The 27,781-nt window shown below is 44.7% G+C and overlaps 1 protein-coding gene across 3 annotated transcripts; it reads right to left on the bottom strand.

Annotated features, from left to right (window-relative positions):
• Nucleotides 1-691: 691 nt before the first annotated feature.
• ATP6V0A4 (ATPase H+ transporting V0 subunit a4) lies at nucleotides 692-27,719 on the bottom strand. 3 transcript variants are annotated; one of them, XM_074825975.1, is made up of 21 exons: nucleotides 27,576-27,719; nucleotides 25,465-25,676; nucleotides 24,773-24,851; nucleotides 24,072-24,166; nucleotides 22,938-23,063; nucleotides 22,443-22,537; nucleotides 21,256-21,382; nucleotides 20,577-20,659; nucleotides 16,189-16,282; nucleotides 14,581-14,793; nucleotides 14,018-14,168; nucleotides 13,104-13,243; nucleotides 12,630-12,787; nucleotides 12,053-12,146; nucleotides 10,145-10,263; nucleotides 8,964-9,180; nucleotides 7,225-7,332; nucleotides 5,250-5,384; nucleotides 4,210-4,327; nucleotides 2,209-2,380; nucleotides 692-1,119 (listed from the first exon to the last, which is right to left on the bottom strand). In XM_074825975.1, the coding sequence occupies exons 2-21, from the start codon at nucleotides 25,579-25,581 to the stop codon at nucleotides 1,026-1,028; spliced, it is 2,535 nt and encodes an 844-aa protein (XP_074682076.1). In that variant the 5' UTR covers nucleotides 25,582-25,676; nucleotides 27,576-27,719; the 3' UTR covers nucleotides 692-1,025. The 3 variants fall into 3 exon arrangements, with proteins under 3 accessions (XP_074682076.1, XP_074682078.1, XP_074682079.1); XM_074825977.1 differs by lacking the exon at nucleotides 27,576-27,719 and adding an exon at nucleotides 27,448-27,561; XM_074825978.1 differs by lacking the exons at nucleotides 20,577-20,659; nucleotides 21,256-21,382.
• Nucleotides 27,720-27,781: the final 62 nt, after the last annotated feature.

The raw sequence follows: 27,781 nt of genomic DNA, 5'->3' as shown, positions 1-27,781 counted from the left end.
GTCTTGTTTGGTCACACACCATGGAAGGGAGCACTGTCACGTGTAAAACTGGTGTGCTGTGTTGGGATTTTACATCCACCTTGATAAAAAAAACCCCAACCCTGTTATGATTAACACTATTCAATTTGAAAGATTAGTATTTCATTAATATTTAGGAAAGATCACAGTACATCAATATTTTAAATTCATCTCAACAGTTTTGATTCCTCTTTTTTTCCTGTTCATTAGCTATTAGCATTTCTACACAGTCTGCTTTAACAACCCATCTTGAAAAATACAGCACAGGGGGAGTCATCTTAAGTCTCCAGCAAGAAACAAGTCAATAGAGAGAAATAAATTGGCTGCCAATGTGGAAACTGGCACACTCTTTTGTTTACACAGCTCAGAACTAACACTTTTGTTAAGTGATGACGTGTGCAAACGCCTATAATCCAGTGCTGTCAAGCCCTGGAGAAAATCAGATATAAAAAGTTGTTGTTGTAGTAAAGCATGTAGAAAATTGCAAGCCTGCAATATGATCTGTCTTTGAGCTGGTTTGCATTGTGTGCTAAACGAAGGGCTGCAATCTTGTAAGGGACTTAATCATTGTCATACGATCAACCACAGTCTGAAAAAACAGCCGAAACATATTTTCCTCGTACAGAAATATGCCACAAAGACAAGGCAGTAAATGGAGCAAAACACACACGAGTTGATTATTAATAACCAATTTAATTCAAGAGCTGGATCTCCTCTTTTCAACCAAGCAGTAGGCAGCTGACCCGATCAAACGCTGAGGACCAGGTACTTGGCAAAGACATCAGTGGAGAGACTCAGCCAAGGGTCCAGCCAGCCTAGTCAACATAGTTCAGTCCTCAGTTGATACAGCAGTATATGTGAAGGCAGATAGGATATTTTCATCTCCAGCTGCTCTTCTTTCAAGGGCCACATCCCATTCTGTTTTATCCCATATACCCTACTCTGTGGGTGAGTGATCACAAGAGAATAGAGCCTTGTCACAGGAGTGAAACACCAATGCACTGGCTTCACTCTTCTGTGGTGCCATCAATGATGTGCTTGAAGGAGAAGGGAGAAAATTTGTACCCGGCTCCCACGTAGAACTTGTTCTGGAACTCCACCCTGGGGAGGAGCAGAGAGGGGTGTCAGTGATGCCCAGGAGCAGGACCTATGACTAGCTGAGAGGCCGAAACGTGCCACCCACCAGAAAAAGGAGGCCATGAGAGATGGTGGCCTCTGAGCCGGGAACATGAGCTCCTTCTGGAGCCAGCAATGAGACACGGGCAGCCCAGGGAGCTAACTGGCATTTATCAGCTTTGACTTTCCATCAGTCAGCCTGGAAATGCTCCTCATGAGACCAGTCAGCAGGACCTTACCTGTGTGCTAAACTGCTTTTAGCAGCTCTGAGAGCTGGGATAACTGCCTGCTGGTTGCACACTCTGGTGGGAGACAGACATCTCCCCCTCCCTGCACAATGACAAGCAACTGCACCACAGTTTGCCTTGGCAGCGTTTGTGGTTTGTGGTGGGATGCTACATGGTGAAAAAGGCCACAGCTTGAGTGCTCAGGCAGGATGCCAAGTTATGGAGGTGATAAGAGATGATTTGTTACCTTGGTCTTGATTTATATACTACCCTGATGGTGTGTCCGCACTGCTGTCTTTGCCTGGACTGATGTCTAGTTAAGGCAGACATGAGCTAACTTGAAACAGGTTTGCCACAAAGCCAAAACAGCCTGGAGCTCAACCTGGACTAATGGCACAAGCACTGACCCAGGTTTGCAGCAGGTTTTGCAGCTCTGGCTGAACTCTTGCCGTCATAGGTAGTCTTGTTTGATGGTAACCCTGGGGGGGATACACAACCAGTGGTGAGGTTGTGGTGCCTTCAGACCTTATAATGAAGGTCAAGGTGGCCTTGGTGGCTCTGTGTATTTACCAGGGCAGAACTGCCATTTGCCACACATGCCCACAGCCACCACAGGCTCAGGAGAACAGGCAGATTGCTCCAGGGAGCAGCCCAGAGATGGAGCAGGGAGCTCTCACCTCCCTTTGGAGGAGTCTCCCTCGCTTCATTTGCCAAGGGGGACTGATGTCCTAATGCATAGGTACGAGCACAGTATGTCTAACACTGGCTGGTGCAGCCACCTGTTTCCACAGCCTGATCCCTCCCAAAGATTGTGCCAGGAAAAGGTCCAAAAGACCACACCACCTACCAGTGCAGACGCAAGGCGTGAAGAAAGGCTGAGAGCCCCTCCATGACAAGCAGGATGGCTACTGTCAGCACTGCAAATGCCGCAAAGATGATGAAGATGACAATGAGGCCTGCCCAGCTGCTGCTGTTGAACCCATTGTGCATCACCATGGTCCAAAGGACCTCTGACAGTTCTGCAAAAGGAAATAAAGGGAAAACAGTGCTGAGCAACAGCTGTGGACAGGCACAATGCACAGTCTGGCAGCTCACCCATTTTTCCCAGTTAGATGAGTTGGCCTAGGATACAATGTACATGACAGTAATCATGTATATGATAGTAAAATGTACATGACAGTAATCATATATGGCCACCCTCTCTCTTCATGACTGGGGGAGGAAAGCGGATGCAGGTTATTTTCCATCGCTCCTCTCTCTGTGTTAGAAGCCGATGGTGCTGTTTTGGCTTGGCTTTGCATCATAAATCCATGCAAGCACACTACCAAGATTGCTGTTACCCTGGCATGACACAACTATCAGTTTAATTTGCACCTCTTTAATATGGCAGAGAGGCAGTATGTGGAGCCTTCTAGGACTGCCTGCTGCTAAATCCCAGTGAACATGATCGATTGACATAAGTCAATACATGTGTAGATTAGGTTACAAGCTGTACCGATTGATGCTAGCTATGACCCACAGGAGACATGTAATTCCCATTTTTTCTCCAAACCACTTCTCTTAGGGTGTCATGGAGAAGCTGTGGTGGGAACAAAAAGGACAACTAGTTGGTTCCACCCAAGGCAGGCTGTATTAGTCTTTTGGTTGCCTGCATGCTCTTAAAGATTTTTTTTTTTCCTGCACAGGTTTATATCAACATTCACAACACTGGTATATCTGACTTGTCCTGTCAGCTCAATAACATATTCTTAAATACCCCAGTCACACAGGATAGATTCAGGACTGAACAATTTTCCTCTTTGGAATTTGCAAATTTTCCCTCAGGAAAAGTACTCCTGTAAATGCAAATTTGCCCTCAGGAAAAATACTCCTGCTGCAAAAGGCTGCAAAAGAATATGGTGGTTTTCCAGGCAGAATTCTGACATAACGCATAGGACTGCCTTTAGCTAAACTTTTCAGTTGGTTTATTTTATTTTATTTAGATGACTTTCCTCCATGTAAAGCTAATGTGTATTAGCTTCCACTCATCTCCTACTAAGCTCGTTTCTGTGCCAAGATGTACAGCTCACCCCTGTCAATCCATGGCACACCCCACGTTTTGTTTTCCTTTTTTGTGTGCCAAATTCTTTAGGGCAGGCACAACTCCTAGCCAGAGGCAGTACAGCAATATTAATAAAAAACATTTCATAAAAATTAGAGTTGTTGAAAATCTGAAGTTCCACCCTGAGGCAATTTCTAGTATTTGAGCATTCGTTTTTATCTTAAATCAAGACAAAAGACATTGAAATGCTGTACATTTCTCATGGAATGTGAGGTTCCACTAAATGTTGCTGGGAAAATTCCCAGTGAAAATGACAAATTCCAGGAGTTCTTGAACCAAAACTTTTCTTTCTAGTTTGCTGAACCAAATCAAAATAACTGTTGCAAGTCATTTTGACATTCATCTGCATGACCTAAGGCTATAGCAAGCGCCTCTTGGGAAATGAAGTCATGGTTCCCATACTGCCTTTACTTCCATGGATTGGACTACCTGTTTGGACTGCAGCTCCCACCATGAGGACTATTCCAGAGTGGGGCTTACAGGGCAGTGTGGGAAAGGGGCCCCAGCCAGAAAATGCAGTCAGGAGCTGCCTTATATAGAGCTGCCAGGGATCAACACATAAAACTGAGATGGCCACCATGGAACACTTGGATTGATCTGACCTGAAACAAAACATTCCAAGACACAGCCATCCACAAGGAGAACTTTGATTTAATGGAGAAATTTGGAGCACTAATCAAACACTGGAGAAGCAGCAATCTGCATGGTGTTGCTGGTGAAGCAACTAACAGGTAGCCAGTCACTCACGTGCATGGGCTAAGCTCAATGCCCAGAGCCGCAAGTAGGATGCTGTGTTGGAGATGCAGCCAAGACAATATTCAATGGTGTGGATAGCTTGGTGGACAAATATGTCTCCAAAATTGAACTGAAACAACATAAAACCAAAGGCATTTTATTAGTTCTTAATTCAGGGCTTCCTGGTTAACAGAGCAACACTCCACCAGAGGCTCTTCATACTCCTCCCTTTTCCTTGATATGTCCTGAGCAACTCACAGATAGTTCCCAGATAAAAAGACTGTTTTGAAAATTGTCAGTTCTCTATGATCTTCCCATACAATCTCCCTGGAGAAATAAAATTCCAGTGAAAAGCAAATGTTCAGGAATCAGTTCATATTCCAGTCTTACAATTTCACATCTGGCATAAGCTGGCAATCCAATTGCTACCAATCTTTGTGATTTCTTGTAGAGAGAAAAATTCTTACATAAAGCCTATTGGCATACGTGTTTTGGGAGATATCACTGAATAAACATATTTTCAAAGACTGTGAAGATTCCCTGTGACTGGAAACAGTCAGTCATATTCACACTCAATATCGGTGGTACTCCCAACTGCTACAAACACTCACTTTTTTAACTGTGTTACTGCATACTGCAGAAGCCCTTGACAATATCTGCCAAAGGAAGACTTTTCTCCCTAGCCAACACTGTAGGCTGCCAAGTTTTCAATGTTCCTTTGTAATTTAAAGGAAGGAAAACTCACTGAATCTTGGGGAAGTCTTAATCTTCTCTGGGTGCAATGTGGAAGTGAAACAACACACTCTGGGGAAATAAAAGTTTGAGGTTTGTAAAATTGCGTTCCCTCACCAGGAAATACTAAAGGAAAAATTTAGAGGAATTCATACTATGAAAATTCAAACTTCACTCTGTTTGGAAACAAACTGTTGCAACAGTGTGTCTTGGTATCTTGTTAAAAAGAAGGGCTGACAACCCTGTAAAAAGCCTTCTGCTTGACTTTGTGTCTTCTACTATGTGTCTGCCTGAATAATTTTTGGCCCACATTTTCTTACCTCTTCATCATCATCTTCATGTCCTCCATGGCCACCACTGTGGTCTCCCTGGGAAGCTTTCTTTGAGTGATTGGTCTCTGGGACATCTACCTCATTTTCACCTTCAGGGTCTCCTGAGATGGCTTGAGACTGAATCTTTCAGAAACAAATTGTAATATGTCTTTTGTGTCATGCTACAGGTTGATACTAAAATGAAACAGGCCATGGCACAGAACTCCATCAATAACCTCATGATGGGTAACATATGAAGGACTGTATCATGAACATGAGGACAATTTCAACAATAGTGAGTCATCATATACCACAGAAACTGAGTACTCCTGCCGAATGGCTAATAAAACTTAAATATTTTCCATCCTAGGGCATTTTCCAGTGATTTCAACTAATTTGGAGCTAGTTTATAGTCTCACAATGCACCCTTTATGCCCACCGTGAGAAGATCCATCACTTTCGGCAAATGAGAAAACTGAGGCACATTAAAGTTGATGATCTCAATTAGATGGGTGTAAATGAAAGGAATTAGCATCAAGTGAAAGGTGAATGGAGCCTGAAAGGATCAGGTGACTTGATGAAGGTCACACAGTTCCTGGGATACAGATAGAAATACAATTCAGATCTCTTGATTCATTTTAAATTGACAAAAACTTCATGACAACCCATCTTCTCTCCATAATCATTCTTTATAGGGCTTTCCTAGAGGCCTGAACAACCTGATCTGAGCCTCTCTTCAGAAATGGCAGCACAGCATAAGAATAGCCCTACATTATAGGTCTATAACACTCCTATTATACAGCATAACCAAATACGGACCTCACAGCTTCTGTCAGGTTTTGTCCTGTCACTCTTTATAGCTTCCAGCAGGTTTCATGGGCAAGGTCTCATGATAACATATTGTTTCCTATTGCAGCAGTAATCATTGTCACACCCACTTTATCTTTACTTTACCTGAATGTCAGCATAGAGAACAGACTTTGTTGCAAACATATAAATCTGGGTAAATGTAAGATGTGATCAGACAGCTAACATATGAAAATTAGGAACAGAAATACAGGGGCAAAATAGGAGGTGGGGAAAAGCTGTCAGATGTTACTAGCATAAAAGCAGGAGATGGAGTCAGCCATGTCAAGCTTTCATCTGAATCCCAGAAGAATGACAAAATAAGAAATTACAGTGCAGAGGCAGGGCCGCAAAGGTCTCCCAGGGACCTGGCTTTCAGTTATAGGTCAGAAGTGACTGGGTTGGAAAAGGTCACACAGCACAACCAGCATCTCTTTCTTCTAATGGAAACATCTGTGCCCTATAAAAGGTACTCCAGGCTCTAACTCTGACTATAAAGAGAAGTAAATCCTGACAGACAAGTAAAGTCCTGTTAGTGTAATAAAAGAGAGAATTAATGAACAACTGGGAAACTGCAGCTGCTGCAGTTACGTGCTGAAGAGCTGGGCAAACCACAGAGCCCATGGGAAGGAGGGCTCCGTTAATGTGAAGGCAATCACTTAGGCAAGAAAGCACCGCTAGAAAGCGGGCAACAGCTTTTAAATCAAGCCTCTCTTCTCCAAGGCCAGGAGTATCGCAGATGTCCTGTTCCTACAGAGCAGTCAACCAGTGGTTAGTGGTGGCTGTGGACTGGCAACTGAGGTCTTTGCCCTGTCTTGGCTTTACCAGCACTTCAGTCTTTCCAGACCTTCTCTGGTTTTGGATACGACACTTGGAAGAGCTTGGTATCAGCTTAACTCCTCTCCCAACAAATACTATATGGCTTTGTGAGCAAAGCTCCTGCTTCCCATTTTGATGGCTCAGACAAATATACACATGCTCTTGGCACATGTGCTGTAAAGCAGAAGTTGAAATCACTGGAGAAACTCTGAGATCAGAGAAAAGCAGAATTAGATCACTGCACACGGGTTTTGGAGTCTGTCTCCTCAGTTTTGCCTTTGCTGTGCTGAATCCCCCTTGCCTGATCCACATCCCTTACCATGCGCTGTGCTTTCTGGTGGTTGGCTCGGAGGATGAAAGGTTTAATCAGGAGCATCCAGGGAACAGCAATCAGAGCAAATATGACCAAGAAACTCTGCACTTCTTTCTAAAAGACAAAACAACAAGAATAGCAAAAAGTTACTTTACTTCCTTTAGCCAACTACATTTACGGTTAGAAAACTGATTCTATAAAATGGTATTTTTTTAATACAACAGATATAATCCCTGTACTGGTTGAGTCTCCTCTGCTTGTAAGGACATGATAATAAATATATACTGCTTAAGGCTCCAGAAAGCACTGCCAGCTAGAGATAGTTGGAGACTCAGAGATGAAACGCTTTCATGTTGAAAAGGGTTAATTTGACAGACCCCAATGTTACTGACTTGAACCTGTCTCTCCAGTGTCCCAAGTGAATGTCCTAACTGCTGGGTGAGCCAGTCAGTCTGCCTTACTTCGATCAACATAAAAATGTTGCAGTAAGAGCCAAGTCATTCAAGTCTTTCCTAGAAAGCAGGGAATCCAGGGTTTGCTCTACATTTGCAATTTCAGAAGGGGATCAAATCCCCATACCTTAGGTTTGATAACACATTACCCCCACAATACAAGGTGTTTCTGTTTCAGTATGTCACTCATATTGCTGTCCTAGCATAACTGCTTGTATTTAAAAAAACCCCACAAAACAAAACCAAAAAACCAACAAGAAAAGAAAAACAAAGAAAACCCCAAACTACAAATTTTTGCATTTTTTTAAAGCTGACTTAGATCTCTGATCACGTTATGGTTGGTCTCATACAATCTTTGCATTCAGACTACCCAGGTGGATGACACAGATGGGGTAGGGGGATAGGAATATTAGAAAAAAAATTACCATCTTGGAAAGTTTTGGGTTACAAAGCAAAATGTTATCTAAACGTTTTCTAAAGATTTTTTGAAGGCTGGGAAAACTGTCTTTTCCCAAACTCTCTTGCAGCCTTAAGGCAGTTACTTGGAACTGCTCAGGGCTCTCTGCTATGACTCACCAGCAGCCCTAAAACTGAGCTCACACTGAAGTGCCAGAGTGTGCAGCTGTATAAATGTAGAAGCATACATGGGACTGGAGGCAGAATTTGCTTACAGATTCTTCACTGATGCTGCTGATGCAAAATCTAGCAAGAAAAAAAATAATCCATGTTCTGAGCAAATAAATAGAGATGACTTTAAAAGAAGTTTTCTTGTATCGGAGATATTTTTGCTTTTGGTATTTTAAGTGAACTCCCCAAAGGAGATACTTCTGACAAAAAGCTGCCAGAAAATCCACTAGCTACTTCTATTTTTTTAGCTGAAAATATAAAGTTTTCAAGTTTTCCAAAGAACAAATAAGAAATTATCAAGGAAAGGAGAGGCTTCCTTTGTCTCTAGCATTGTGCCCAGACTTCAGGACAGCACATCTGCAATACCCAGCTTTGCATCTCTAATCACCCTTCTTTCCTTTTTTCCCCAAAAGTATCTGAAATTGCATCATCATTCTTGTAATGATGACACTAAGAATGAGGTTTCCTCTGCATCACTGATTGATAGCTTCTCTGTCCTACCTGTCTACAAGGCCAACACAAATACCGGAAGAACAAACTTCTCATATGTGACTGGCTCTTGTGACTGAGCTTCTGAACTGGTTCCCTGTCTTTATGCCCACTCTCCACAACACCCACTGTCAATCCAAAACCAGCTACAGTGGATTCGAGCTGCTTGATCCGTACCTGATGCAGATATAATGGAGCATTTGAAGCGTCACCGTAATTGAACAGAAACATATTGATGAAGTGGATGAGGATGCTTGGTGCACTCTGGGATGAGTGGACATCAAAATGACACCATTTGAAAATAATCATGAAGACCAGGTAGCCAAAAAGAGAGACAATAAAAATCATCTCTGGAATGAACTGAAGGATAATGTTTATGTATTTCTTGAAGTAGCTGGAAAGAATCAGGAAAGATAACTACAATTAATACACTAGGTATTAATAGAAAGTTGCACCCAAGTATGGCAGTACTGTACACTACTCAGTCTTTGGAAAATAATGTAAGAAACATACAACTACCACTAGCCAAGAAAGAAGTCTGTAATTGCAGTCTTTATCAATGAAATTCATTATTTAAATACAAAACTTTGTCATACTGATTCTCTTCAGCTTTTGTGCTTGACCCACCAGTATTTCAGCACCTCAAAAGATTACTACAGTGAAATAAAAGCCGATTTTCAAAAAATGGCTAATTTACAAAGTTAAGCACCAAGGAAGGTCAGAACCAGGTGTAGAATCAGTTCTACAGGGGCAGTCCTCCTCTCTGTCCTCTGCAAACACTTTCCATCCTTGAAGGTCACTACACACCTTCCAGCTTTGGAGAGTCTTTCAAGAGAGTAGTGTCAGGCTCTTCACTCTAACACTATTTCTTATTTTTTGTTCCAAAATACAGAGGCAGAGCTATAGACACGCACACCCACAGATCCTGACCAAAGGCTCACTAACTCAGGTGAAACGCATGCACAGACATTGTGCAAGATTTCAGTGTGCTTTGGATTAGACCAAAAGACTTTGTCTTTCAAGACAAAAGTTATCAATAGTGGGAGGTGCTATATATATTTAATTTAGTGTACCTCATTATTTCTGCAGAATCAAGAATATAAGAAAGAAAGTGAAAAAGAGAGTTTATCCAAGAGAATGTCTGCAATGTGATGGCCATCATTCCAGTCTTTGGACTCATCACTCTGTAGCTACAGTGGTGAGAATTAGTCAGTGCACAGGGCATTTCTACTCACCCTGGGGAAAGGGCAAAATTCAAGCCAGCAACCTGAGATGTGAGGCTTTCTCTGAATGAAAAACACTAGTTTAGCAGTGAGGACTTCAGTGCTGCAGCAACAGGCTTGGTGAAACAAACTTACATGTGGTTGAAGAGACTGAGTACCACCCCAAAAATCATGTGCACAATTCCTATGACAACCGACATCTTCATTTTGTAGGAGTTCAGGAAAGTCAGTTTGTTCGATGCAACATTCCAGATCTTTGGGGAAAGGAGCAGAGACAGACAGAAGAACAAGATTTTTCAGGTATTTGATCAATAACAGATTTGTGGAAGTTGTTGCTTTGACACCAGTAATTTACTCCTACCAGTTCTAGTAAGAAGATAACAAGTAACAGAAATCTAGATGTTCCTTATAATACTTTTTGCTCTGCCAAGCTTCTCATCTAAAAGGTAAAAAGTATTATCCTCCCTTAACAGGGGAAATAACAGGGATTTAAAATGATGCAGTGACTTTGCTTCAGTCCCCCAGAAACCGATGCAAAGGCTGGTAGCAGAACCTAGATTTTTCCAGTGTCATTCCTTGCCCCTAGGCCGAGTCACCTCCTTTAGCAGAGGTGGAAAGACATGAGAAAATCTCTTCTGCTGCTATGGAAATTTGTTCTACCTTCACCAGAGAAGTAACGAGGGCAGAGCATGTTCAAACTTTTTGTTTCAACAAAAAAACCAACTCATTCTAGCTCTTTGGCTATGGAGATCAGTTTATCGCCTGCCTCTCTGCAGTAACTTTTCAGTTGTGTTAGGACAGTAACCATATGCCTCTTCTCAGTCCTGCCTTTTTTACGCTACAGAGCTCTGGGGTTCCTTCTCCTTTCTTCTAAAACTTCCTAAACCCCAAAGTCTTCTGACCCCAAAGATGGTAAGTAGATACCTCTTTCAGATATTAAGTATAGTACCTGCACAGAAAGGAGGGAAGACAGGATTATTTGGAATGCAAAACATTAGTTTATGTGCCTTTGCCTGACATGCTTTGCCTCTTCTATGGCTATGGAAGAGACTGCCTGACTTCCTCAGCTCAGGGTGAGTCTTCCTTATCCAAGATATACATCAGCCAAATGCAAAATGTGAAGAGCCATCCACCCTTCTGGGCCGACAACACTGATAATTTCCACAGAGAGGGCCACACAGGGGCTGGTGCTTTCCAGATCACCCCTTCCCTGACAGCACTTGTTCAGCTGTTCCTCCCTCCCAGACAGGGGTCCCGGCCTCTCAAGCAGGCAGCAGCCAGGATGGAAGAGGGGCTAGGCTAGGTTAACCTAAATTAAGGATGTGTTAGGGCAATGCACAGAAAATTCACCTTCGTCTGTCATGACTGCCTGAACTGGACTGCCTACATCCTGGGCAGAGCTTTAGAGCTGGATTTGTGAAAACTTGCTACAAGGTCAATGTCTCTGCAATCCAGGGGAAGCCAGTGTTTCTTTGTGTGATCAACTGAAATGAGAGCGCATCCAGCAGAACAGAGGTTAATTGGCTGATATGAAGATTGAAACAGGAAAGCTTGATGTTAACAACTGCATTTCGGTACGTGATAAAGAGAACAGTAAGAAAAGGGAAATAGGACACAGAGAAGAAAACATTAATCCATTAACTAACACTGGCATTTACTTCACACTTTATGCAATAAATACACTGCATAGAAATTAGGACTTTGCCCTCAAACTTGTGACATCGCTCTAGAATGGGTTAAGTACTCAAGTAAGGAAAGTGAGTCCAGCAGCCTGGGGACAGAGCAGAGATTGCAGCACAGGACCACTCTCCAGTGAAATCAAAGTTCCTTCCTTACCATTTTGCTGCTGTCTGTGCAAAACTGTCAGGAATATATATCCTTGATTGCTAAAGAAAAGCATCACAACGACTACATAGAGAACAGGCTAAGAGCAAGAAGTGAAGAGCATGGCTTCAGGAGAGAGCGTGGGGAGCTACTCATGTACCTGATACATAGAAACACTATTGAAATACAAATTATCTTAGAGCAATTTAATTTAATTACCGGATCAATTCCAAATGGATATGGATTTCCAGAGTAGACTCCTGGGACTGCCGGATCCAACTGCAGCACCGTGTTGTCCAGAAGCACATCCTTACTATAAAAGAAAAGTGAAATGGCCTTTGCAGCTTAATCTCACCATATAAGCCTATGGTAGATTTATGTGAGATGTGCTGAGGACAACCATGTGACACCTGTCACCAATTCCAGCCTTTCTGTGAACTGTTATCCTGGGCTTGTGTGCTCACTTGTGTGTGTGTGTGTGTGTGTGTGTAAATGTGTCCTACACAATGACAGTCTCTATCAGACTGATAATTCTCTATGCATCAGTCCTGGACACCTGCAGATTTTTATGCACATCAGCGCCTGAACAAACAGGCGTGTTCCCAGGGACTCTACATTTCCATTTCAATAGTGAGCTCGTCTCTGTGTGTCAGACAAAACCTCTGATTCATTCATGACTGCATCCACAGCAGGGAGTTCTTCCCTTCCCCGAACAGGCAGTCAATGTGCTTTTCTTTCAAAGCCTATGTGCTCTATTTGGTGTGTTTTCACTTGTTTCCCACATTTCACCACTTACTTCCAAGTGCTATTTTTAAACATGGGGATGATATGCCAGGAAGAGCCAAAGATGTTGAATGATTTGGAGAAGCAGTCATTGTAGATGAAGCCAGTGTACATGGAGAATATGCCCATGAGCAGGATCAGGTAGCGCCCGCTGAAAAAGGTGTTCCAGATCTGCAAGAGGAGAAGCAGTGCCGGTGACCAAAGTATCTGAAATCCCATCGAACGGTAGGCCACAGCCAACAGGAGACATGATTGTACTAATCTATTCATAGGAATATTCATACAATTATTCATAGGAAATTCTGGATCCCTTGGGCCTGTCCAGGTCTCTGTAGAAGTAGACAGAATTACTTGCCAAATCTTTGCCTCACGAACATCTTTGAAGGATCTCCACTCAGCCTTTGGGAGGCTGGATGTCCTCTTTATCAAATGGGGATGATGAGCCTTTTCCTATGCTGATAGGGTGCACCAGCTCCCTGGTACTCACCTCATTAGTGCTTTTCTGGGCCAGAAGGCTCTTCTCATTAACGACCATCCAGAGTGCAAAGCCCAGCATGACAGCGCCATGGCCACAATCCCCAAACATCACCGCAAACAAGAAGGGGAAGGTAATGATAGTGTATGGAGCTACAGGAAGAAAAAGACAAGAAGCTCAGCTCATCCTAAACAGAGAGGCCTCAGCAAAGAAGCAATCCACCCCACTAGCCTGTTCCTCACAGCTGCTGCCCTTAAAGGCCTCCACAATCCCTCCCCTACTCACCAGGCAGTCAGATCTTATGTAGAACTATCTTTATCACCAGAAAGATTGTCCAGTTGTATGACCTGCATCTTCCTTGCAATTTTAGCCTTCATTTCTTGTCTCACCCTAATAAACACCATGCGTAGACAACTGCATTCTGTTTTGCAACAGAATAATGTACTTGAAGTTTATTATCACGTTTCTCAGTCTTCTCACTTTCAACAATCTGAGTTCATCCAATCCTTTCTCATGGGCCCCCATTTCTAGGTTTTTGTTCATTTTCAGTGGTCTCTTTGAGACTGTCTACCATTGCTTCACACTTTTTCCAGGTCCTTTTGGTCTCGTTTTGTCTCAGCACAATGAGCTCAATTTATATTTGCTTTGTGAGCTTAAGTCGTTTCCTCAGAGCTGCTACCTCAGTATTTGTTCCCCATCTGTGTATTTCATTATTCCTGCCATAATCAATCACTGAAAACCGATGGCCAAATTCTTTGCCTGAGAAAATCCATGTCTATGCCCCAAACAGTATCAATTTTTACAAGCAGAAAATATGGTTCAGATTTCTCAACCAGCAATGAGTGCATGTCTTGGGATAGTGATGGAGCTCAAAGGCTTTACTTTGGCTCTAGCAAGCCAGGTGCAGGCAGCTGAGCATTTCTCACCTGGGTTCATCTCCCTGTAGTTGCCCACACCATATGCATCCACGATGTTCTGAAATCCAGCTGTGAACTTGTTGGTCCTGTTGAAGGTGGGTGGTGCCATCCTGGTGTGTACGGCGGTAAGGATAGGGGTGATAGTAGAGCCACTGCGCTCCTGCAAACCCGGTGACAAGGACAGACACAGTCAGGGTGGCTAGCAGAGAAGAACTGGTCCCACGGCACCATGGTCTGTGTCCAAACATGCACATGCAACAACATGAAAGTTAGGCTCAAAATTATTATATCTCAACCCTTTTTTCTAATATCCAGGTTTTTCCATTTTCTGTGCTATTGATTTGTTCAGGGAAAGCTGCCAGGACTGCTGATTCATGGGTGGATCACAAACATGCAAAGATTTAATGCTGACCTTAAACTCCCCAAGGCCAAGCAATCATGCGACAACTTCAATTAACACAGAAAAGGGAGCCCAGCGTTACAGTAGCAGACAAAAGTCTGAACATATGCTCAACTTATAAACAATCCAGTTTGGGCAAGACCTTCAGGAACCCAAAATGATGATCTCTTACCATTCCCTGATGGAGAGCTCTTTTTATCCTGCCAGCATCAGCCACTGGGAACCAGATCTCTGCAATGACACACTGCTGGGTGACGTCGATGTTACAGCAATTCAGGATGTAGTAGATGGCCTTGATTTTCTTCACCTTGATCCCCCAGGACCACAAGTTGGCTGCTGCCTCATGCAGCAGTCGCTGGCGGTGGGACTCGGTTTGGGTTATCACCTGTAAGCACAGCACAGGCAGTGTTCAAGATAGGAAGGCATAGGTGGCATGATCTACTCAGCAGTTATTTGGGGAAGGCAGGTGGAAGAGAGTTGCAGAAAGGGAGTGATTCATATGAATGTGTGAGGTATCCCAGAGGGCAGTGTGCACAGGTCTGGACATAGCAGCCCTTGACACCAGGTGCACAGTGCTATTCACTAAGGACTCTCCCCGCATCGCCTTGAGCCTCTGTAAGTGTAGAGGAGACCATTGGGAGTTACTGAGTCGAGGGACTGGCTCCTTACATCTCACCATGTGCTCCCACCCTGCCATCTTACACAAACTTGGGGCACATCACATCCATGAGCATGCCTGCACTGCTAGAGCTACAGCTCACGGCCCTGGTGGCACCTCCATGCACCATGTGGCCATCACAGTGCTGCTGCATAAATGAGCAATGGAGATAACATCTTAGGATGGTCAACAACCACTAAAGAAGCCTAGATGTCCATGATGCTCAGGAGTGAAAGTCAGCTTGGAAGCAGACACGAGTGCAGGCTTGACAGACACTGGCATCCACAGAGGAAATGACAGCAGGATGTCAACTGTCAGGTGGGCCACCTCAGGCAAACAGAGTGTCCATTCCCTCCTGCTTCAGGACTCACTGACTGTCATGTGTGGCAATACAAAGGTCACAGGCAGGAGTCTTTCCAAAAGGTGTGAAGTCCTGATACAGTACATGGATATACAAGCTACTGAGCACCCATAGCAGCTGAACTTGTAATTTTCAGCTCTGTGTTAAATGTTGGAGTAAAGAGGTGGGAGACTTGTACTGCTATAACAGCAGTCTTGGCTTTCAATTGCTGGTGTGACAAGTGCCCCAAGATTTCCTTGGTAAAGATGACCTAATTTAAATATAAAAGAAATCTTTAGAGTCCTCTCTCAGCCTAGTATAGTTGTACTAGAGTTGAGACTGAAAAACTTTGTGGGCTGCTGAGGCTAACCACGCTGTAAGAGCTAGATGAAGCCATTTTGGACAATGTGCAGTTTGGTTACAATACCTGAAACCCGATGATGACCTTGGCTCCCGCCCTGTATCCCCATATCATGAAGTCTAAACCTCTGACCTCTGCGTAGCCAACAGCAGCAAGTAGTTTTTGAGCCTTTCACATGGTTACTATCCCCCAGTAGCTCCTGGGGGGTGTAAATGGGCAGAGCAGAGCACTGGCCTCTGCAACCAGTGGGGGGACTGCTCCTGGACTGGTGGCTTCATCCCCAGCCCCCGGCCAGCTCTGCACTGCCAGCTCCCAAAACAAGCCTGAGATCTGGCCATGGCCACAGGGTTTCAGACAGGACAACTGTCTGGGCAGGCCTCACTTGGAGGGTTCAGACCCCAGTAAAGTCACTGTCACTTACTGTGTTTAAATCCTCAATCCTTGTGTTGACTCCATCAAGCATTTCTCGGCGCTCAGTGGCAGACTCTGGACAGGGATAGACCGTGGCACGAAATCTAGCCTCAGTGAGAGAGAAGTGAGAAACACTGTTTATTTGACTGACTTTTTCTTCCTCTGGACTCTTTCTCAGTTCAAAAGTGCAGAAACCAGACTTTATTCCTCACCCGGTAGTATACTCTTCTTACAGACTACAAAGTTGTGCCTGGTCTCCCAGAAAGGTCAAAAAGGTACATTTATCTCTTCATGAGAAAAAGGATCGCTTTGCCTGTTCTAGCTGGAAAAAAACCACTCCCTGTCTCAGGTGCTACAAGATACATAATATTATACAGTGGTCAGCACTAATATGTAGGCACCTCCCTCATGCCCACAAGCTGCTTGAACCAGAGAGAGCCACAACCCCCCCTCACCCCGGCAAAGGCGGCCCTGGTAGCAGTAGCCAACAGATGTCCCTCTTGCACTGAGGCTGGAAAAATCCCGCATCCCTGTCTCTGCACAACCCTCTCGCAGTCTCTGGGAGATGGCATCAGCTGAGCGACTGCTGCACAGCAAGCAAACACCCGTCCTGCGTGCAGGCTGTGCAAGTAAATCACTCTGTAAAAAACACAAACACCTATATTTCCAGGGTAAAACAAAAGGATGATGATCATATAGCCGCCTCCTGGCTTCTGGTCCGTCTGGCTAGACAGCTTGGGAGCAAGGGAAGGATGGGTGAAGTTTTTTAAACACCTGAGAGTGGTATCTGTTATGTCAGCTTAGATGCGGTTGGGCCAATATAAATGCTTTTATAAGCTTACCCCAAAGGCTGTATTTGGGAAATTCAGCTGGTTTGTTTAGTGTGGTGCAATAAGGACTAATGTGGGCTTCTACTATGTGAGTGAAGGTCTTATCTTCATGCAAGTGTGTATACTGCTTCATCTATAGTATGCGACATGACCTCTAGTACAGCTGCACGTCATACTAGTGTACAGGTGCTCACACTAGTGCAGCACACTGCGGTGTCTTAGAGCCACTATACGAACCCAGTACAACCAATTAGAAATAAGTTGCATGTCTCTCTGAAAAATGTACAGCTACCTGTCCTGCCTGCAAAACAAGTCCCAGAGTACACTTCATGCACAAAGAGCAGGCACAAGGAGATCCCACTGGGACCTTGTGGATCACAAGGTGTGCTGCTGCGAGGGTCTGAGCCTACAAGCTTTAACGGAGCTGAGATGCTGCAGTAACTAAAATAAAAGAGATCCCTCCATTTTCTCCTACTTGGTTTGTTCAGCGGTATCTAGTGCTTGTGCCAGCCCTGCCACATCAAGGGAGTTATGAATGTCGTCCTTCAATATTGCCCCAACAGGTCTGCAGGAAGAGATCACTCCTCTTTACAGAGCAGAGATCTGCCCACCTAAGGCAACACACTCCCACCATCCTGCAGTGGAGCTGCACTGAGTTAGGGTTGCTGAAGGGCTGCCTTTCTGCACGTGAGATGAATTAAAAGAAGATGTAACAGGGTCATAGGGGTTTATCCCTTTTTAAGAGACAAAACTGTGCATGCTCTGTGTACAGATAAGCATCATGTTCTGGCTTTGTTTGATCACAGAATATATCACCACCTGCTCTCCAGAATCAGTTCCAGCATACACACAAGTGAGCACAGTTGCAAATGGAACAAAACACACTGCAGTCTCCAAGAGATCAGCCTAGAGCCGTGTGTAATGACAGCACGCACTCTTCAGCTAAACTTCCCTTTCCAGAATCGAATCTCTCCTCACTCAACACCTGGTATTCATTTCCAGAGGTTATTCACCCTTCCTAATTATTTCCATCTTCTTATTCTTCACAGCTCTTAGTTCATCTTTAATAAGGATTTTTAATCAAACTTGAAAGCTTATTCCTCCACGCTGTACAGTTCCCCCGTTTCCAATAACGTTATTTCAGCAGTGTTGCTTTGATCTTTTAACAGCCATTTTGCATACTGAGTATCAGCTTTGCCCTAATGGCACAGACATCTCTGAAAGCTCCAGGAGAATTCAGCAGGGAATCCTTACATTGATAAACCCAGTTTAGTATTCACATTAGCACTGAGGCAACCGCAAGAAAAGGAGGAAAAGAAAAATTCTTACATTTTCCTCCTCCCTGCTCCCTCTACACCTTTCACTAATAAATTTGTGCATGGACTTAATGCTCATGAAATTGGCAGACTAATGTTACCAATTAGAGTCAAGCAGGGACTACAAGTGTAACCTGAGGCACATTGCTCTGCAAACAAATCTTAGCCTGCCTTGCAGGAGACTGGCTTATACCAGTCCCATGATTTTTGCAGGATATTTACTTGTCATGAATGATGACTTAGTGCTAAGCAGGAATATCCTGCTGGGACTGGAATGACACTGCCATCTGCTTTAGGTATAGTTAACTCTGCCTTAAAGATGGACCAGACCAAAATGTCTTGGCCTGTGTACCAGGGATGGCTGATGGCCCACAGAACACAAAAGAAGAGCCATGGGATTGATACATTTAAAAAACTGACACCCAGTAAAACATCTATATATATGTGCATATTAACAAGCAAAAAATTTGAAAGGGAGGAAGAAAAGACATAAAGGATGATTTCAAGTATAGCCTGATTAGCTGGCAATAAACAAAAACCAATGCACTACTTGTGAATTTGTCTTAGGTAGGTATGTTTTCCTTCAGTTGTAAGAGGCTGAGAGAAAACCGTCTAAGTTCCTTTCTATGAACCTACCACTACATCCATGTCACCAGCTCATAACAACTTTGCACATCATGGCCCACCCTGCAGAGATCTGCTCACACTTCTAGCGCTGCCTGGTCCCACGCTCCCAGCTGCACCCCACTGTGGAAGGCTGTGCCTCTGGTTTGGGTGATTCTGGGTTCAATCAATAATGCAAATGCTGACAGGCATTGCATTGCCTGAGCTTTTACTCCCACCCCAGAAAAAAAAGTATTGGGCTTTTGACTGCAGGGAATTTAAAATGATGCAGGAAAACAAAAAATTCTCCAAAATGAAGCACTTGCAGCACTCTGAACTGACAGTTGGCAACCCCAGCCAGCTCTAAATGTATGGCCTGGCAGCTTGCAAGGCCATCAGCACAGGGGCAAATGCAATGGGAAGCATTCACCACCAGCCCATGAGCACAGAAGGGGAGAAGGGTACTGAACAGCATCTGACAAGCAGGCAAAGAAATGGAGCATAAGCAGGAAATTATAGTCCAGAAAAAGATTGAGACTTGCTGAAAGCTGGAAGACCACTAGCAGCAGCAGACTGATCCTGCACAGTGATGATGGCAAAACTCCCTCCGTGTCTGAGGTTCAGGACCAGAAATCAGTGACTGAGAACCGGGAGTCTTCCCCCAGCTGCCCATGCTCCCATGACTGCTTTATAGAGAGGAATGCCCAGCTCAGGAGCGCTGAGTTGCTCTCAGGATGAGCACTGCCCTGCACTGCCTGCAGAAGGCCCCATTTCTAATACAGGAATTGCTAATCATCCCCAAGGGTTTGTCACTTCATGGGACTGAAGTCAGTTCTCCCAGCCAGATGAACTGATCTTCCTGCTTTTATTCTGATTAAAGGCAGGATGTAAGGAAAGACCTGCCCTGAGTGCATGTCGGGTAAGAGCAATTGCTCACCCCCTCCCTGAGACATTCCGCAACCTGCAGGCGCTTGGCTGGCCCCGCTTGGCCGAAGGACTGTACCTGAAATGGATTTGGTGACTGCAGACAGATCCCCTCATCAAATCTGATTTACACTGCAACAAAGCCCGTCGGTCATCAGCATTATGAAAGAGTAACAAAATATTCAACCTGAATTATCTTTTCAAGATGCTCAATAGGGTGGAAACAAGTCAAGTTGTATGAAGCTTTCGTTTCTCTCCTGGGCTCTGTCTCTGATTACACAGATACTGCTCAAAGGCCTTGGGAAAGGGTTGAATAAACTACAGCATCATCTTTTTACGATGAAATGCAGGAAGGATTGAGAACAGGTCAGGCATTACCATGTTCCCAGTACCCAAGCTAGGGCTCCTGATTTTCAGAAGGATGCTGAATATTTCTTAAAAACCGGCCTCCTTTAAGATATCCCAAGTTAAAAACCTAGCAACTGAAGCTCCCAAGATCTTTAAGTCACTTTGGAAAATTTAGGACCTCAATTTCCAAGTGCCAAGGTGACAGATAATTTTCGTGATTAGGAACAGCACAGCTGAGGAGCAGAAGGGCGCTCGGTGGCAGAGCTGACAGCCGGAAAGCTGGAGATCTAATCTCCAGCTCCAAATTCAGCCAGCCTGGGCTGACAGGTAAACACCTCTGTGGGAGTCACTGTGGCTTGCTCACAGGCCTGCCTTACCCGTCACAAATCTTCTTGATTTTTTGTTTAAGCTGTTCTCCTTGATAGAAGATAATGAACACGTTCTTCTTCACCTCTTCTCTCTGCAACACAATTCAAGTAGAATTTAACGCACCCAGAGCAAAGAGTCTGATGCGGAAAAGGTGATTGGGTTTTTTTGGGCAGCCTCTCCGCTGGGTTGTTGTTTTCCCCCAGTCACAGTTTTCCAGGAGCAATGTTTTCCCTAGGTGCTGCTTCAGGGATCAGGCATGAGCAGCAGCTCTGGGTTATGGGGGAAGGAGCAATGTGGAGTGGAGAGGTAGAGGACTGGAGGTTTGCTGGGGCACGGGGCTCACTCCAGAGACACCAAGGGGAATCGACCCTCTGTGACCAGCCCCAGGTGAGGACAGCTGCAGCCCACCTCCCCGCTGGTCCCTGTAGCACAGCCACCCTGCTAGGGCTCACAAGGATCTTAATCAGGCAGGAAAAAGAAGCCACCTCAATAATGGCAAAAGGGAAAGCAATGTCAAAAAAACTTCTTCCATCCTCAAACTTTCCTGCCTTTCATCTCCAGGCTGCCTTCAGACAAGGCTCTGGCAAGGCAGCCAGTGCTGCAGCATAGTCAGGGCACCAGTTTGGTTTCTGCAGGTCACAGGGATGCACAAGGAGCAGCACGAAGCAAAATCAGGTTGGTACATACTGTCATAGGGTCCTCCAGGGGGGTGTCCATTTCCGTGTACCTCAGGTAGATGTTTCCCCTGCAGGCTCGCCACAGTAAACGCTCAAAGGCTATCATCCTTTCCCTCTTTATTACCCCTGCTGTGAAACTGAGCAGAGTGAAAAGATAAATAAATTACAATCCCATTCTAAGTCTCTTGGGACCTGTAACACACAATCTCTTGATTTCTAGTCCGTGATAGCCAGGGCTCTGCTGCTGCTGTAGGCACTTTGAGGAAAGACCTCCTTGCTCAAGCCTGGCTCTTATCTCAATCTACTGATTTTATCCTGTTCTTCTTTCTTTAAAACAGTGTAGGTCCTCCCCAGATCAACAGAACAAGGAGAAGAGACAATTCTGGCTAGAAATGGAGGAATGAAGAGATGCTTAAAGTCACACAAACAGATTGTGCCTGAATGACAGAGGTAGGAGATAGGAGTTTTGTAGTGGTTTATCTTTACTCCCTTCTGTTTTCCTTGTCCCAGAAAGCACCAGACTGCCCCTTTGAAGTGCAGCATGGCATGTTGGTACACACCCACCAAGGCAAGCCCTCTGCAGGCATATGTTTTGCTCAGAAAAGAGTTGAACAGGACTTCAGAAATATCAGCATGAGCAGCTAAAAACACTAGCCTGGAAGAACACCATCAACAAGTTTCACCACACCTAGCTGATGTAGACACAAGGGAAAGCTGTTTTAGTCTATGTTGTCCACCAAATCACTGTCAGCAATACACATGGTGGCATTTCTGCTCCCCTAACTCTCACCCTCAGTGTCACTTTCTATTGCAGACAAAGACCAGTGCAAGCAATCCCATGGCTTTTTGCTGTTGTTAGACATCCACCCCTGAGGACCAGGCTGGTAGCCAGATGTCTGAGTTCAGAAGCCACAGGTGAGATGCCGTAAGATAACAATTTTCAGTCAATACCTACTAAGGGGTCACTGGAATTAGTGGCCTCAAAGTAAAAGTTCATTTTCCCCACTGACCCATAACCTGACCATAGCTTTAATGATAACTTCAGAGGCCAGTCATTCTTTCATCTTCATTAAACAGCTACGCTCAAGAGGCTGGTGAGCAACATCTGCTAAGTAGCTGAAGGAAGTGTCCCAGTGTCGCAGCAATGCAGGGCAGGTGGGAAGCCTGGCCAAGCTGGGTACCATCACCAATACACACCCCAGCTTGGCAGCTGCAGCAGCAGGAGTGCTTCTCAGCTCCAGCAGTCCAGATGTGTCTTCACTGAAGAAATCATCTGGCAGATTGGTTTCTGCCTGGAAAACATTAGTTTTAAAAAACTATTCAGCATTGCCAGTTTGAAAACTGTTTTCACATTTTTCTCCTGACATTTTTTTCCCCCAGAGGTAGCTTTCCACAGAGATTTAGACTAAAGGAAAAAAAAAAAAAAAAAAAGGTAAACTGTATCTTAGCAACTGAAAAGCATAAATGGCATTTTCAAAAAGATCTGGGAACCAAGTTCTTGAGCCCCATTGACTCATGGAGCGATGCAGGCTCCAAAGTGACTGAGGTGCTTTTGCAAACATCTTACTGGTTTTTGGTAAAGACCACTGGATTTTGATTAAGAGTCAGTAACAGCAACATACACCAAATGACAATGTCAGTATTTTTAGGAACCTTCTACATATCTGTTGGAAGAGCAAAGAGGCCTCTCACCTCAAAGAAGTCCTGGGTTTTCTTCAGCAGATGTTTAAGCTCCGTCAGCTCGAGGAAGTTCTGCTTCAACGTTTGCTGGTTCTGGTTGGCTTCAAGCAGCTCAGCTTCAAGTTTCTCCAGCACCGTCTGTTTAGGGTCCAAGCACATCCAGAAAAACTCTGAAGCAGACCAATGGCCCTTTACCTGATACCAAATCTCAAACAACAGATGGTTGTTTTTTTAAAGGGGGAATACAGAAATATTCAATGAGCACTTCAATAAATACTGAGTTTGTAGGAAGATGCTCATCAATGTCAATGCCTCATTTTCCCATTGCCACAATCCCTACTGGGTGCTTTGTCCTCTTCTGGCATTAGAGTTCTGACTCACCTGACTGAAGCACAGGCAGGTAAGTGGGTGTGTGGTGTAGGTGTCTCAGTCTGCCTTGGCACCTCTGTGGTTCCCCACAGGACATCTCAGACCCCAGGTGGACTGGCTGTTAGTCGACTACAAAAGCTGCCTACAACATGGCCATTAGCTTAGGTTCATTAGCCATAGGCCAAAAATTAGGTGAGGATGTGAGTCCAGGAACACACCAGGCAACAACCTTGCCTGTGAAGCTGCAGCTCTCAGAAAGCATGATTTTTCTTCCTAGTCACCTATTTGTGCAGCATTTAAAAACTACCCCATTGGTAGACTTAGCTTCCAGCTGGGCTAGAATAAAGCATCCCTTGCACATCCAAAAGCAAGGCACAAATATTTGTGTTGAGTCCTAATATTACTATATCACAACCATACTCCCAACAGGACAGACAGCCCTGGAGTTTTTATGGAGTGGAGTAAGTTCCAACATCAGCTCTCCTGGATAATCACCAAAACCCTTCTTATTCTCTCCTACAGGATGATGGGGGTGTTCTGTGATAGTGATTCCTTTCCATTTATATGTGGAATCAGAGGGATGTTTCACAGGGGATGGTAAAAAGACTGGGCTCCTTTAGGAACCTGCAGTAAGACCAGCTGTAACTAACTGCTGAGAGAGCAACGCTGGGGGCACCTCCACAGGCAGCGAGAGCTGTGCCAGCCTCAGCTACTGGGTCTTTCCTTGCCGGTGCACATCCCCTTCTCTCTCTCCTTGGCCTGCTCCAAATTCTGTACCTCCATATCAATCATTTCCCGAGGCAGGGGGGTCTCTGGGTACTTTTCCAGTTTGACTGTCTCAACGTTGTCTTCCATCTCATTTTCCAGAAAACCTACAAGGAAAAGACACAGAAGTCTCGATACAGAGTCATCCCTGCTGCATCATGCTGGTCACCAGCTACTGCTAAAAAACCCCTGCAAGCTCAGGTTTCACTCCACTGCTCCAGCAATGGCAAGTGCTGCCACAGTGGCTATGATGGGCACTGTGTCGCGGTAGGGTGAGTGCAGAGCTCACAGGACACACATCCATGGGACACCAGGCACCACGAGCTCTACTGCTCAGGTTTTAAGGATTTGTCCCCAGGCTGAAGCCCTTGGCCACAGGAAGTGTGCGCCAATGGCTGGTGCACTGGTGTAAGAGTCAGGTTATCTGGATTAGCCTCCTGCCCAGCCCCAGATTTATCTTGTGATTTTACATAAGCTAATTAACCTCCTTTCAGTTCAGTCAACCATTTTCAAAACAGGGGCAACAATTTATTGCCCATATGGGGTGAAGTGGTAATTAGCTGATGCATGCAAAATATTTCCAGGGGCTCAGATGAAAACATCACCATTTTGCTGCTAATTCTGCTCCACAGTGTGAGAGCACTTAACAAAGAAATAAATCCCATGCCACCAGTTGGCAGAAAGCCGATTGCATTTGACAAGCATTTACTTACGCAGGATCCTCTCCAAGGATTCGCACCTTCTCACTTCATTCACAAACTTTCTCTGGAAGCTGTTGACATTCACATTCAGCTAAAAACAGGAGGGAAAACAAGCCTGGGGCTGGAGGCTGCACAGTGTTGCACTAATTTTTAACATCAGCAGAGAACGAACGCCTTTGGGGTGGATGGCCAACATCGCTGCATCTTACGGACTGCTGTGGGTTTCACAGAATCACAGAACCATCTCGGCTGGAAAAGACCTTGAAGATCATCTAGTCCAAACATTAACCTAACACTGGCCTCCTCTCCTTGGAAGGCCCAAATGAAATTGGGTGAGGGAGTTTCCAAAGGGAGTTTCCTTACAGCCAAGGACATCATGGCCTTATACTGGGCCCATTTCCACCCAGCCTTGCTGTGACAGCAGGAGTCATAGATTGACTCTCATGGAGAGACCCCCTGTTCTCTGGTGGTAGAAGGAATTGTCCTAAGGTTGTGCAGAGGGTGTGCAGAGCACTGGATGGGTACTCAGGCATGGGCTGGGTCTCGGCATAGTGATTGGTTTTCAGATCTGTTTTGGGGAAGTTCTGTTCTCACCATGGTCTTTTGACCACCCTGCAGGTGCATCTTCCCCACTTTGAGGGAAAGACAAGCACACCCCAGGGTGCATCTCCCGCAGCTCAGCGTGCCGGATGGGCACTACTCACATCTCTGAACTGGACCAGACCCAGCTCCCCAAGCTCGGCCACGCAGCAGTAGGCAGCCTCCACCTGCAGGAAGAGCTGCATCAGGCTCATCTCCTCGCTCCGGAAGACCGAGGCCATTTTGCCTGCCCTCCTCTGACCTGGGCGTCCGTGGGGACCTTGGTGGCAGCGGCAGAGTCTTCCTCACCCAGGGAGGTGCCAGAAGGTGCCAAGCACTGCAGGAACATCAGGATCACTGAGACAAGGTGCTGGAAGCTAACCCACTGCTGCGCATCACATCCTTTAAAGGATTTCTTCACATCCTAAAAGCCTCCTCAAATTCACATGAGGCTTCATCCCACCTGAGCAATGATAGATGCTGAAGTATGTGTGTGACACAGGGAAAGAGGGGAGCCACTGGTCCCCTAGGATAGACAATGAGCAAATACCCTGCCCTGTCCTCTGCTGGACCAAAGACACTTCAGACCACTGCACTCAGGCCCTTTCTTTGGGCTTTGGATGCTGAGCTCATGAAGAACGCTATTTCTCTTTGTCTTCCACAACACAGAAGAAAAGTAATTAATTTCTCCTTGCAATTAGATGGCTGAAAGAGACCTGACTGGTTTTTATCACTTTCATTGGTAGTGCTACACAACATTGCAAACACATCTGGAGCATGTTATTTGGGGATGGGAAGTAGAGAGGACTATTTTATTTAAATTAAAATAAACTTGAAGATTTAAAAAGCATTTTCTCCCCATAAAGGACTGTTTTCAAAATGAGATATATGAAATATGCATTTCACAGAAGTTCCTTTTGTCTATACACTGCTTATTATTTACTTTGAGTAACCTGAACATGCAAATCACCTTTAGTTGTTACTGCACAAAATTAACTGATTGGCATGCACAAACACAGCAATTATTCTTTCCAAGAGAAAAACATGCAAGTAGATACACTTCTTGCATGCATTTAATTTTGTAACAAGTCTACATTTTAGAAACAGCAAAATAAAATCCCTTTAGAACCTCATTCTACTTGTTGACAGGGATGGAAAGTCAATAGTCCTTAACCCTCTCTCTCCATGAATCTTGTCTTGCAACTTTTTTTAATGTGGATTCTAATAATTTTCGTTATAACATATGAAAGATTTATCTTAGATGTGAAGCACTTTGCAAGGTATTAAAGGCTTAAAAGGAGCACCCTAGTCACAAGTCTGTATTTGCTCAATTGGCCGATGAGTTTTCCTTGTCTTACTTTCTGTACCTATTCACTAAATGATTTAAGATGATGAAAATATAATATCTGATGTCTAGTAGCTCGTTAAAAAAAAAACGTATCATGTGCCAGCTCCAGTAGGTTGAGTAAGGATATAATCTTTAAAGTTGGTTGGGCTTTTTTTTAGCAAACTATATTTTTCACAGGAAAAAGACACAAAAGCTGCAAGAGACCCCCACTACTCGTGCAAGAAAGTAAAAAAATTCCCTAGCTCTGATTTTCAAAAAGTTTAAAAGATTTTCAAAATTTTAAAAGATCATCAAAATGTCCCATCTTAACTTCTTTAGACGGAAAAGTGTGAAGAGACTATAATTTAAAGCAGTTTGTATTTCTAAACCTGCAGTTAACTTCCATAAAAAAATGTTAAAACCTTAGAATTAAAAGAACAAAACCCAAACATTCAAAATATCTCAATTAAACTGCTTCAAACCATCCAAACACAGGGTTCTACTATTCCTTCATAATCAGTGAGTGAAAAACCCCAAAGGCTCACTTTCATTTTGATTTGGAATGAGGAAAAAATGAAAAATAAAAAGAGAAACCTCTTTCCAGCCAGGAAACCCTTCCCAGCTCTGCTCCGAGGAAGGCAGAGCACTCGCCCTTCATCCATTCCTGCAGATACCGGAGGCTTATCCAAAGGCACCTGCTGCCAGCCGTGCCTCTATCACCAACCCCCCCTCCCCAATTTTTTGCTTTGGCAAAAGAACAGTTAATTGAGAAATCACTCACACTTTCCCAGGTCGATATTTTCTGGCAGTATTTCACTGCGTTAAAATGCATTAAAACGCACAGGGGTTTTGGGCAGGGTAAATCCCGGTGCTGTGAGTTGCTTTGGAGAAGGTGTTACTCGGGTTTACCTCTCAGCCCCCGCACTGCTGTCCGGCAGGCCCTCTCCCCGGGGAAGGGGCGAGCTCTCCCCTCGGCTGCCCGGGCGTCCCGTCAGGCGACGACAGCAGGGTTGTGCTTTGGCATGGCTGCAGGCACCGCGTTGGGTGGGGAGGGTGGCGAGCAAAGCGCCCCAGCCAACTGTCCTGCCTCACACTGGGCACAGCACACCTTTTCT

The sequence above is a fragment of the Strix aluco genome, chromosome 5, assembly GCF_031877795.1.
Source record: "Strix aluco isolate bStrAlu1 chromosome 5, bStrAlu1.hap1, whole genome shotgun sequence".
Classification (NCBI taxonomy): domain Eukaryota; kingdom Metazoa; phylum Chordata; class Aves; order Strigiformes; family Strigidae; genus Strix; species Strix aluco.
This window is presented reverse-complemented; position numbering and strand designations above follow the sequence as displayed.